This window comes from Sinocyclocheilus rhinocerous, unplaced genomic scaffold (genome assembly GCF_001515625.1).
Source record: "Sinocyclocheilus rhinocerous isolate Xijiao unplaced genomic scaffold, SAMN03320098_v1.1 scaffold395, whole genome shotgun sequence".
NCBI lineage: Eukaryota > Metazoa > Chordata > Actinopteri > Cypriniformes > Cyprinidae > Sinocyclocheilus > Sinocyclocheilus rhinocerous.
In genome coordinates this window covers 1,412,241-1,426,395 of record NW_015660890.1, presented here as the reverse complement: position 1 = coordinate 1,426,395, position 14,155 = coordinate 1,412,241, and the positions used below count along the sequence as shown (strand labels likewise).

The following is a 14,155-nucleotide window of genomic DNA, read 5'->3' as shown; positions in this document are numbered from 1 at the left end:
AGGACATTAATGTTTCTATAGAAAATATTTTATAGTTTGTTATAGAAAAACAAGTTATGCTCAGAGTCCAGAGCCTCGATCATAACATTATAACAGGAGCCTTCCGAGTAGAGACCTGCACTATCGCGGGACCCAACGCAACAGAGTGCAGAGCGGGACAACACCTGATGGGCGAGACTCGTGTGTGTGGGATGCGGGAGAATAAGGGTGTACTCACTCTAGGCAATCTTAACCGTGCCCGAGCGCGTTTGACCCCCAAAGCCCGGTTCGTTGGACTAGTGTGATCGCTCCGTGCCGCGGATATCAGTTATATATAGATCAGTGAGTGTGAGCGCGGAACTTATGATACGTGCAGCGTGATTGCATGAACATTTTTGAGCGGCAAGAGTGATAGATCTGTAAGAAATAAATTTGTAAATCAAATTCATAATATATTATAATGTATTTTTAATGAAAATTAAATTACATATGATATCAAATTAAATAAAAATGTTGAATATATAAATATTATAATATAAAAATACATAAAGAACATATAAAGTACACAAAATATACATTAAAATTTGCCTAAATTTGAAATATTACACTTAGTATTTATATGTAGAATAAAATAAAAGTTAATTAATACATTTGTAAATTAATACATTTATAATACATTAAAATGTATTTTTAATGGAAAATAAATTACGTAACTTTTTATATTTGTTAAAATACATATAAAAATTAATTGTATACAATTGAAATTTATAATAAAGTTAGTACATAAATTTAATGAATTATATGAATTAATGAAAAATAAAGTACATACTATATAACATTTTAAAATACATAAATTTGTAAATACATACATGTATAATTAAAATATATTTTTATTGAAACGCGTGATGACGCCCATCCCAAGCCAGTACTGATCAAAATCCCACCCCTCCTGTGACCCATGGTTTGTCTGTATGTGTTTTCAGAGCCAGAGAGAGTTTTCAACGGACTTTCATAATAATAAAAAACTGCGTTAATGCTCGATAAAATAATTGCCGGCTTTAATCAATTAATGCGCGATAACGTGTTAACTTGCCCAGGCCTAAAAAATATATATATATATATATATATATACACACACATATATATACACACACACACATGTAAATAAAGCACTCAATAGTGTAATATATAACAGAATATTTTCTGAATATCATTTATTTGACAGCATAGTGCTAAACATACCAAAGTCTGCCAGTTTGAGTTCACCCCTCTCATTGATGAGCAGGTTCTGTGGTTTCAGGTCCCGGTGCAGGACCTTGCGTCTGTGGCAGTACGCCAGTCCTCTCAAGATCTGGAACAGGAAAATCTAGAACCACACAGGTTAGAGTACAGGTTAGAAGACCAGAAAGAATGTTTCATGTGTTGCATTGCACTAATACCAACAAACCGACCGTTTATGTTTTGTTAAATCCATTTGGTGTAGAATAAACAGACACGGGACAGACCTTAACGTTGTGCATGCTCATGATGTTTCCACAATCGTCCATGTACTGCTTCAGATCCTTATCCTGCAGGAAGCCATCACAGAACAAATAAATAAATAAATAGAGCAAGAAGCAAATGGATCAGAATGAGAGGAGCAGCATGAGACGTTCACTTACCAGATACTCAAAGACCAGAGTGAGGGATTTGTCCGTGTGGACAATATCATGAAGCGTGACGATGTTGGCGTGCTTTAAATCCTTCAATAATGACACTGAGAGAGAGAAAACGGCAGGGTCAATCAGGGCACTATAGACATGAGTATCTTGGCATTCAAAGGGGTTTTGAGGAGAGATGAATAGAAAGAGACACAGAGAGAGAGATTCCTCACCCTCTCTAATAGCTGTGCATGGAGCGCCCTCCTCATGCTCCAACCGGATCTCTTTCAGAGCTACCAGGTTGTCCGTCAGTTTGCTCCGCCCCTTGAAAACGGTGGCATACGTCCCCTATAATACAATTATAACAATCATTAGATTTCAGAATGCAAAAAGTCACAAGGTATGTACCAACAGATTAATCATTTACTGACAAGTATCATGCAATGTTATTGTAGTAAAATGAATGAATTAATAAATTACATCCCTATTGTAGAACTAAAAAAAAAGAATCAGTACTCTGAAAAATGTCAGTCACACAAGTTTTACACTAGGGATGCATGTAATGGATTAATCATTTCCTGACAAGAATCAACCAATGTTATTGGTTAAAAATAAAGTTATCTAACTAACTAAATAAATAAATGTATTGTATGCTCAACTTAAAAAATAGTACTTCAAATAATTTATGTATAACAATCACACAAGTTTCACGCTAGAGATGCAGCTATTGGATTAATCATTTACTGACAATTATCAACCTAATGTTGTTGGCTTCAATAAGTAAATAAATAAATACATACAGTAAAAAATTATTAACAATTGAATACTAGACCCCCACAGTAGAACTAAAAAAAATTAAAATAAATAAATAGTTAAAAAAATAACTTAAAAAAAAATATTTTGTACAGTCACACAAGTTATATACTATGTGTTTAACGGATTAATAATTTCCTGACAATTATCAACAATTGTTATCGGTTTAAAAAAAATATTAAATTAAAAAAATATATTATGTCCCTACTGTACAGCTAAAAATAAAAAATAAAGAAACAAATAGTACTTGGAAAAATAATTTGTCTGATTTAGTGCTGTTAAATCGATTAATCGCGATTAATCGCATCAAAAATAAAAGTTTGTGTTGACATAATATATGTGTGTGTAGTGTGTATATTTATATTTATAATATAAATATATATGATATAAATATATATTACATATATTTCTTAAACACAAACTTTTATTTTGGATGTGATTTATCACGATTAATCGATTTGACAGCACTAAATCACACAAGTTTTACACTAGAGATGTAGTTAATGGATTAATTATTTGCTGACAAGTATCAAACTTTTTTTTTTATAAAAAATAACTAAATAAGTAAAATAAATATTACATCTAAAAAACACCCAATAATACTTTGAAAAATATCTTATGTACAGTCAAATGATCAGCAGACTGCCATCAATGACCAAGATCATCTCAATAACCCCCTTATTATTGAACATGTTCAGTTACAGTTAAACACAGTGGCAGAAACACCTGCAAACAGAGTATTCCTATAATGCTATCAGTTAATGAAAACTTCTGTGTGATGTGCAAGTCCAAGACTTCTGTTGTATCATCCACCGAATCATTAATCACTATTAAACGCGCTTTTCTGACAGGGCAAAACAATGATGAAATGTCAGAACTAGACTCATCGTACCTCTCCCAACTTGTCCAGTTTGATGTAGGTCTCCAGTTTCCCAAAGCCGATTTCTGACTATAAAAAGAGAGAAGGAGAGAGATTGCTTCATTAATGCAATCTGGTTAATGCTGAACAGGCCTGCATGTGTTCAACAGACCTTATCAGTGAAAAACACGTGTCTGGAGTGTTGCTCGCTGTCTCTGATATCGGCAGCCAAAATTATTTCCCAGACAAAGCCATTAATCACACACAGTATTCAGACTCCCATGGACACCAGGGGGCACCAGAATGCCAACATAAACCCCCTCTCCTTTACACACACATTGAGGGTTGGAGGTGGGGACGACATAGACGGATGACAGCTAAGAACAATGGATGCCAAGAAACCCAGACGCAAAAGCAGGGGGCTTTTCACATGCAAAACCCTCTACGTATGCGCCCAACAGACAAAGAACATGGTATGTGTCTTTGTGCTCCACTGAGAGTGCGACACACTAGGTTTCTCGTCCACGGGCCGGGTTTATCTGCAGCAGTCCATGTTATTTTGAAAAGCTTGCTGTGGACTCATTAACTAGAGCTGAATATTCTTCAGACATAATCTAACATAATAACCCATTTCTTTTAATCATGGAGCTCAAAAGGTCTTCAAAATTGTTCTTTGCATACAATAAAGTACGTACCATGAGTTTTCAACCTGCAAAAAAGCACTTTAAAAGTAGCCTGTGAGGCTTGTGCACTATTTCGATTCTCACATAAGTCTTAATATGATAGTTTTGTGCGAGCTATTCTCTGTACTTCTCAAATCTAATTCGATTAGATCACATTTTGTAACCAATCGTGACCCACAAAGTCATTGCACAGCTTCTGAAAACTTATAATATAGTGCAAAAGCCGTTTGGACAATTTGTGGAAATTTGCACAAATTGCAAATGTTATTTTTAAACTTTTTTTTTTTTTTACAATTTTTTTAATCTTTAAATTTTGTGGTGTAATATGACACGGATGCAATCAAAGAGATTCAACCATGTCCGTTTGGCAGAAAAATGCTTGTATACAAAAGCATTACAAGCTTTGATTAACATATATTAGCAACACTGGCGTTTGACCAACCGTGGATATTGTATGATTTCATTGCATTGATGATTAAAAACATCTTAGACATGTGCAAAAAAAAAGTCAAATGGATTTGGTACAAAATGAGGGTGATTAAATTCAGATATTTTCAAATGACCCATCCTTTAAATAGATATAAAACACACTATTATGCATTTCACAGACAGCAATTGATTGTAAAATACATTATGGTTCAAAAGTTTGTGGACTGTTATTTCATTTATTTAAATGTTTTAGAAAAAGTAAAAACAGTAATATTATAAAATATTATTACAATTTAAATGTAAGATTTTCTATTTTAATAGACTTTAAAACATTTTATTTGTGTGATGTCAAAGCTGAATATTCAGCATCATTACTCCAGTCTTCATTCAGATATGTTGATTTGCTGCTCAAGAAACATTTCTAATTATCAATGTTGAAATCAGTTGTGCTGCTGGTTAATATTTTTGCAAAAACTATAATTCTTTGATGAACTTTTAAGCTTTTAATTGAAATAGAAATCTTTTGTAACATTATAAATGTTTTCCCTGTCACTTTTGATCAATTTAATGCATATTTTGCAAATTAAAAGTATTATTACTGACTGCAAACTTTTGAACGATAATATACATAGTATAATATCTAATTCAGAGTGACAATGGCTTGCTGTTTGACAGCCGTGTCATAGTTTTAACTCTGCCAGATTGAATAATCTACATAAACCTTATTGTTTCAAACACAATGTGGGATTTATTCATCTTGAACACCATGATCCCACAGCCATTGATGTCAAAAGAGAAACTTAATGTCGAGTCGTGTTGCTATGCTGCATGGTTGCTAGGTAGATATCCCATCATGCTCAAACAAAGAGACGCACGGCATATTATGAAACGTGATTTATTTACATCTGAGATAAAATGCTAGTTCAGTGAGGAGGTGCGTCATGATTATGTGGTTTATAGAAAACACAAACACATAATTAAGACTAGTATGGGACAAATATGATGGCATTAGAAGGTAAACTACCTTTTAATGTCGTAAAAGGGCCTTTTAAGGGTTTATTCACGCAAACTCACCAGCGAGGCTCTACGTGACCGTCGGCTGAGGGGTTGGTCAAACGGCGGGCTGCTCAGCTGCAGCTTTTCCAGGTAACCGTCAGGAATCCGGATATCAGCAGGCAAAGACAAGCGTTTATTCAGGTCCTGAGAATCAAATCACACACACATATGCAAACAAGTCAGTCGCGAGGGACAAAATTAGCTCAGTTCTTATCAAAGTAGGAATCAGATTAATAATTGATGCTTGGTGACTATTCATTTGGTGTGTCTCGTCTGAGAGCAATGCGTGTGTGCTTGTTTTAAATAAGATAGCGTGACTTCATAAAGCCGTTCTCAAACCAGAGCATTAGCATCTTCCATAAATAACCCTCCATCATGCTTTGAATCTCCTGCATTTACATCTCTCTCTCTCTCATGGCTTTTTTCTCCACCCACAGGCTACTTTTAAAGACGCTCGCAGCATGATATAATCTCATTGGGCAGCACATCAGTCCAATACTTGTGTACAAGTACAGGCTGAATGAGGAGTGAATCACTTCACCCCAAAATCAAAAGAAAAACTAATTGTATTTTGCATCATGACATTTTTAATAACATTCAAATGAGCACATTAATCTTAAATTAAGCACATTTACCCACGCAATTCTCATCACTTTAATGCAAAATAAAAGAATTTGTGCCACTTTTTAAAGTGTTTAGACAAGATGATTTTCATAACTGTCACAGCAATGAGAATCTAATGAGAATCAATGAATTTGAGAATAATGAAAACTACAAAAAAAGTTAAACACTCAAATGCATGACAGAGTATTGAGACGGAAATAACAATAAAAAACAACAAATAAATAAATAATAATAATAAAAAGTAAATAAAGAATTTTAAAAACGTTAAACTTAGTAAATTATGCATTATTACAACAAACACTATATCTAAGCCTTGGTAATTAAAATACTTTATTTATTTTTTTATTTAAAGTTAAATTTTTTAAACCAATCAAAAGGAGTATAACAAATACTATAATGACAAACTTCAAATGGATAAATTATTTTATTATTTAATATTATTTATTTATAAATTTAATTATAATATACATTATTTATATATATATATATATATATATTTTTTTTTTTATATATATGGATATTATATAGTTATTACATGTTACAGTAAGGAGATTTTGGTGGTAAAACTAAAACTAAATGGCCTGAAAATAATTGGCAAATGTCACAAAATCATAACAGCAGACTATATCCAACAAAATTCTTTTTTTCTTCCCCTCTTAATTTTTAAAAAGTAGAATGTGACCTGACACCTCTTCATGAGATTCACCTATACATTGTTAAGTGATATCTACATATCTATTGGCTTTTAAACTGTGCATGTAGCTGCAGTAACCCAATTCATACAGCAGGAGGCAAAAGAGCACCAAAGACAGAAAGAGAGAGGAACACATGGCCAAATAACTAGTTTGGACTGAGGTTTGCAATTAAAACCCCAGAATAAGAAGCTTTAAATGCTTTATGTAGCAAGAGTGTGACGTGAATGTCTTGATGTATTCAGGTTAATTCTGATTAAAAAAAAGTAGTTTTTCTATTTCAAAATCCTCTAACAGTGTTAATCAAACCCTCTTTTTAACAATGTACTGCAGAGAGAAGAATAGAAAGTGGAAATGGAAGGAGCGAGAAAAAAAAAAAGACCAAATCCATTCCTTTCAGATCCTTGTGTGTGGTAAGACAGAAAGCCAGTTATTGATATCAAACAGCAGCCCAACCTCGACAGACAGACACGGATGTATATGATTTGAAAATCACCGTCTGATACAGTACGAACCAAATGCGACGCCTGTTTACAGTGATTTTTCTGTACTCACAGGAAACGAAAAAGCCACATGACGCATCATAATCACAGCCAGTCAGGACATATTTGATGTTTAATACATAGTTATAAGGAGTGGGATTTTGGACAAATGAGAATTCACAATGGGCGGGACTACGTATTCTGTTAGCCTAGACATAGAAACCAAATCGTATTGACAAAAAAGAAACGGCTTTGATTTACAAAATGTTCTGTTATTTGTTGTGGTTGGTTAAGACAAAAACTAGTCAAAGATCTAAAATCTTCAAAACTTGACGTTTAACACCTGAGAGTCCTCGAACTGCAGTTCCTCTTATAACATCTGCACCTGCCCACAAAACCTCAAAATTTCTTAAGATCATCTCAGCAAGGGGGAAAGGGAAGAGAAAAGCCGACTAACAGGACAAGGGAGAAAACAGGAAAGGATGAGAAAGAAAACACACCAGAGGAATCCCTCCACCTACCCAAAGCCAAAAATAAAGCTCTCAGTAGTGACACATCACCCAATCTGAAGCTTTCAGGGTAACACGCGCACGCTTTCTGCCTCCTCCTGTGAATAAGTGAGCGTGTGGCAGGTTTGTGCTGCTGATTAATTTATGGCCACACGCGGTCTGTCTTACCTCCATGGATATGCGCCGATGATTTCTGGTGCGGAGACACACGCCGGTGGGCGATTGCACTTCGTCCGAGGACGTCCCTGAGGCCTGATCGCTCTCTCCATCCGAACCCATCTTCAGATTCTCATGAACAATGTCTGCGAGAGAGGAAGAGGAGGTTAGAAAATGAAAATGTGTGATATATGTGGTGCGAGACGCTTCTGCTCTAACGGATGAGCTATGGAAAGGGTTTCTGGGAGGTTTTATTAGCGCATATACTCGTACATAGCTGAATCCCAATACTTACAATAGTTCCCAATATACTTACACTAATACGCAATAAAAGAATGCACGTTTGATCATATTTTTTCATTACATCTTTTATACTGAATTTAATTTATTCTGAAAAAAATAAAATAGAATATTTGGATTAAATAAAATTTATTTTTGGACATTTTTTAAACTAAGGTACAAGTCCTCTATGTGGCTTTTCAATTGCTAATGAGAATTTGATAAAATAAGATAAAAATTGGACTTAATTCAATTTATATGAGTGTCATTATTATTATGATCATATTTAAAATTATAAAAAATAATTTAAATAAAAAAAATTTTACTTTACAATTTGACAAATAAATAAAAACACATTTAATATTTTAAATGGATATGTAATTTTTAAATAGTTTAATTCAAGGTGGAAATTTTATTTAAATGGGAAAAAAGTCTGTAAAATCAAAATATCATAACTTTTAAAAACAAGTAACTTACTATAAGAAAGCATTTACCAATTGTTTTCTTAATCCAAATTTTTATTTTGATTACATTTTAAAATACAAAGAGTTTAAACACAAAACAGCCATCAAAAAAGGCAAATGTTGACTAAATTTAGGCCTAAGATGCACTTTAAGGACATTACTATTACATTATCTTATGGTTAAAATCAGTTAAAAAGTACATCTGAAATACTATTTTAATATACTATGGTTTGGGACACACTAATCTGACTATGTAGGATAGATAGTGATTCGGGATTCAGTCTAATGTGTGTGTGCTGTAAAAGCAGCATTTGATTTCAGTGAAAGACCTTATTCATCCTCTTCCCTTTAAAAACACACACACACACACACACACACACACTCATACCTGTGTACATAAAGCGACATACGCACAGCACATCAAGCAGAACGTCTGTTAATAATTTTCCCGCAGTTCTTGATATTCATGAAAACCAGTCAAGCATGACACTGACACACCACCTTCTGTTCAAATTCACCTAAACCACGATTCCTGAGAAAGGCACATGGATTACACCGAAAACAAGAAAGGTGTGAAGGGATATGCACTTTCCCATGTGCTTTTTGTTTATACAGCACTTGTGTGTGAACTATGTCCTCAACTCTTCTCTATTACATAAAAGTATGATCCGGCTTATCGGAGCTGGCCTATGGGCCAAATCATGATGTAATCAGGGTTTAAAAACCACATGCACATTCACCAATTGAAAACCAGCGGCCGGGAATTAAGAGTCCCGTCCAGTCAACACGTGTTCATGTACATGTGCATGTACGCGCAGTCTTTTAGTACTTGGAAAAGGGGCGGCCGAAAAGCAATGGAAAATAAAAGCTGTTCCGGAAGAAAAGAGATTATATTCCCACATAAAAGAGTGCTGTGAACTAGAAAAAGAGTCTAAAGGTGTGGTCGTGGCTCTGTAGTTTTATGGCAGGCTGTTTGCTGCTGTACGGCCCCCTCCTCCCTCACCTCATAAGGAGGAGTCCCCCAAGGGTGACATATCGGCCCGCTCTTTTATCTGGCCGAGGCAGTAAAAAGTACCTAACCTGAGGGCCATCCATTACGGCACAGCTGTCTGCTGTCTGTCCGCTCTGATATCTTCAGACCAGAGGGAGAGAAGTGAATCTTTGGTGAATAAATGTATTTTGCATAAAAATTAAGCAAAAACAATGAAGCACATTATCCTCATTACTATCATTACTGAAATGTGGGCAAAAAAAGTCAACATATTCTGTTACACCCAATACACAAAATAATGATCTTTAAAAAAGCATCATATGACCCCTTTAAGGCAGCATTTATGTATTAATATATTCTAAATAAAATAAAAATAATTGGTAATAAGAATTTAATAAAAAAGTATATCAAAATAAAAATAATTGGTAATAAGAATTTAATAAAAAGTATATATTTTTTTTAGAAAATGTGCCCAAATTAAAAAAAAAATTAAAGCAGTTGATCATGACAAAGGCAGCTACTCTCTGGACATGCATTTGTTGCCCAATAAAATAAATAATTGGATTTAATTAAATAATCTTTTGACTAACTTTGGGGGAAATGTCCTTAATTGTCTTGAAAAAATAAAATAAATAAATAAAAAACTGGATTTAATAAATTTCATTTTTGAGTATTTTGGGACTTTTTTTTTAAGCCAAGATACCAGTCCTCTGTTTGGCTTTTTGATAATGAGAATAGAATAGAATAGAATAGAATAGAATATATTAAATAAAATAATTTGGGGGAATTAATAGAAATAATGTCAGTGCAAAAAATCTTAGCCATCATGGTTTATGCAGAATATAATTTCTTGGTATTTCTTTTATATTTTGACTTTGGGGTGAAACATGACCTGGACATTTCTTATTAGAGAGACATGAGGAGAGATCCAGTTTCATGACTAGTAACCGCTGTGGCCTCATTTCTGCATCCCGTTACACCAATGAAGTCTTTGAAACAGCGAGATGATGTGTGTGTGTGGAAGTGTGAAAGCGTGTGCAGTCGCAGGTAATGTGCCCTCTTTTTTTTTAAATCCGACATACTGTGAGGTAACGAGTCACTCTGTCAAATCACGCCATTTCCATCTGTTCACTCTCCCTTTCCTGCCTTTCATCTCCTTCCACCTCCTCCTCTCAACATCAGAAGCGCTGTGCTCTTTCATTCCGTCAAGCCCGAGACAATTTTGACGTGTGTCATCTGTCTGCCTCACCCCATTGCTCCGACTTCTGCTCTCCTCCGGCCGTCTTTTACACACTAATGATGTGAAAGTCTAGAATGCACAGTGTTCTACTTTTCACAAAAAAAAAAAAAAGTGTGGCACGGAAAAATCCTGCAAGAACGAAAGTGGGTCAGACTCTAATAAACTCCAGACTGTCTTTGACTTGGAATGCGTCCTATTCGAGGAAACTCAAGATGATCACCGAATGCATTTACATCACAGCTTACAAATTCCACAATCGGTGGCAAATAAACAAACAGCCGCTCGCTGACATCACTGTTAAAGGATAAGAATATGGGAATGGGGGCCGGACACATCTGGACTTGTGTCTGAGATGCTGGTAAATAATAACCTCATGTATATGAAGCACCACACAAACACACTCTGAGAGAAGCCGGACGGAACCATTCAACTGTGACACACACTTCTTGTTCGATCGCCTCCCACTAACCTTCTCCTGACTCACTTCCTGTCAGTGTGTGAGTGAACGCCCACTCGCGCAGTTGCACGCATGCACACCGGGGTTAGACATGACTGCTCCCATGACGACAGGGAGATAAGGTTGAGTGGCTCACATTCATCGCATAGCAAGATTTTGCAGAGCTGAATTTTTGACTCATGACTGATCCTTTAATATAACTAAACACTTTTAGAGAGAAGAACTGCTTGCTGGCACTCAAACTGAAATAGCCAATGAAGGGAAAGTGGGCGTGGTCTTTGGGATTGGTTGTGGGTGAGTGCGACTTGAGTCATTCACAAGCGTCAGGTATGCTTCATCCACACCACGCTCCCTAAAAATGATCCATCATTAACCAACCCAAAGGATTGAGCCAAATATTGAAAACATTAATACTAATACATAATTACAAAGACTTTTTATTTTAAAAAGTCAACAAAACTAAATGACATCGAAGTATAATATTAATATTTCTCTTTATTTCAATATTTCTTTATTTTCTTTAAAAAATAGTCTTGAATTAAAAATATATAAATAATTATAATAATAAAAGTAATCCTAAAAAGGTTTTGAAAGGGTGAAAAGGTTTACTTAAAATAAAGATATTAACTGAATTTAATTAAATTCTAATTAGGAAATTACAACTGTATTAAAACGAACAACATTCTGCAGTAACTATTTACTTTCTATCTACTAAACTTACTTTATTAATCCTTAAAAAACTGAAACATTAAATTGTATATTAAAATAAAAATAATAAACAATTAAATTCTAATTTTAAAAATAAAATGCTACTCAAAAAAATAACAATAACAATAATAATAACAATATTAATTATGAATAAATTACACATGTAAAGATTATATTAATATTAAAATCAATGAAATGTAACTCAATTCTAATTAAATACTATTTTACTAAAATTATTAACATTAACATTAACAATAATAACAAAATAATTGTTGTTAATCCCGAAAAATTAAACATTAAAAGTTTATTAATATAAAAAATGTTTTTTTTTAATTATTATATTAGCAAATATTAAATGTAATTCTAATTAATGTAATTCTAAAAAAATATTTTTATTAAAATGATTAAGATCCTGTAATAACTCTCTAAAATTACTAAAATTGTGTAATAACTGTTAAATTAAAATAAGAAATGAAATTATATTACAATTATTAAAATGTTTGAATATTACTACAATTCATATCCAATTTTTGTTGTTTTGTCAAGTCCAATGCAATGGATTATTGCTGCACATTATATTGAACAGTCCAAAGATATGCATGATGAATTTAGTCTTTTTAAAGAATCATGTTTAATGCTGAATACTTCTGAATAGGACTTTAAATGAAGGCTCTTCGAAACAGCCTGCAAATGTGTTATGATTGGCCACTCACCGAGACGGCTGCCGTTTCGAGGCATGGCCATGAAGGACCCCAGACTGCCCCCGATGACACTGTGTGGCCTGCGCAGGGGAGGCTTCTTAAAGGAGCCCGTGTACTGGTGCAAAAACGAGTGCATGCTGTGGGAGGAGGGCGGCCGGCCATTCCTCACGATGGGCTCTGAAATAACAACGAGACCTCCGTCAATACACACACAAAACATCAGTGTAATTGCATGAATAGATTTATATCCTTATAGGTGCGAAGCAGTCAATACTTCATTAAAAGTATTACTTTACTACATGAGGTTACGCTGAGGTCAAAGAGAAGCTACAGCAATAAAGAGAAACCAGCAACTTTCTAGAAACTGGTGATGTCTTGACATAATCACCCATATCTTTCACTTTCCATCAAGCTGAGTGATGCTGGGAAGGCAACACCTGCTGTGCTTTTCACTTTTAATCGAAAGCCAATCATAGCAAAGGTGTTGCTATAGCAACATTTAAACCAATAGGAAAGCAGTTGTTGATACTGGAGCCATTTGAGCCAATCAACACAATCAACACAAGGCATGATAAAGCATCAATCAAACAAACTTAAGTTTTAATCAAAAGGAGAGTTAATTATTAAATAGCTGTTGATATGACAACACATTATTAAAGGGGTCATATGATGTTGCTAAAAATAACATTATTTTGTGTATTTGGTGTAATGCAATGTGTTTATGCGGTTTAAGGTTAAAAAAACACATTATTTTCCACATACTGTACATTATTGTTTCACCTGTTTTTGCTCACACCACCTGTCCAGTCAACCAACCCTTCCTTGAGCTTGCACACACACCCATATACACACGCATGAAAAAAAACACACACAGCACCGCAGTGGTACTGCATTACATAAGGAGATAAAGAGCTGCTCTCTGGGATGTTGTAATCTAAAAGTCATTCTACCGCAGCATGCTCAGACATACAAACACAAACAGCGAGGCTCTCTGTCTCTAAACAACCCAAGCTAAAATGTCTTTCTTATACAATATTTAACCCACCGAATGTCCTATTAAATCGCATCCGCCTAGGTCAAATTTGATCCCTGGGTCAAATACTGAAAAGCATTAATATCCTGAACACTTGATAATGGTACCAACAGATCTACAGGCTCCCTAATAGAAAAAGTTTTTTTTTTTTTTTAACTTGGTTTATTATAAAGAAATTATTGAATATTGAAGTTAAACATGGAGAAAAAAAATTAGTAACTTGTTTATTTCTGTCAGTTTTATTTATAAAGTCTTATATTATAAAGCTGAACTCAAAAAAAGGGAAAAGTATGTGTAAAGTAGGCTTGCCGCGATAGACGGTGCTGACGGTGATACCGGTGTTAAGCCGCAACACCGGTT

The 14,155-nt window shown here is 34.3% G+C and overlaps 1 protein-coding gene across 2 annotated transcripts in view; it reads right to left on the bottom strand.

Moving 5' to 3' along the window:
- Nucleotides 1-14,155, bottom strand: part of cdk17 (cyclin dependent kinase 17) — a 67,411-nt gene that overhangs the window by 6,447 nt on the left and 46,809 nt on the right. For both annotated transcript variants that reach the window (XM_016535418.1, XM_016535417.1), the window contains exons 3-10: nt 12,775-12,939; nt 7,935-8,068; nt 5,478-5,603; nt 3,325-3,381; nt 1,853-1,967; nt 1,641-1,735; nt 1,485-1,547; nt 1,222-1,345 (exon numbers count right to left, since the gene is read on the bottom strand). In XM_016535418.1, the coding sequence (XP_016390904.1) occupies nt 1,222-1,345; nt 1,485-1,547; nt 1,641-1,735; nt 1,853-1,967; nt 3,325-3,381; nt 5,478-5,603; nt 7,935-8,068; nt 12,775-12,939 (879 nt within the window). The remainder of the gene's footprint in view (nt 1-1,221; nt 1,346-1,484; nt 1,548-1,640; nt 1,736-1,852; nt 1,968-3,324; nt 3,382-5,477; nt 5,604-7,934; nt 8,069-12,774; nt 12,940-14,155) is intronic.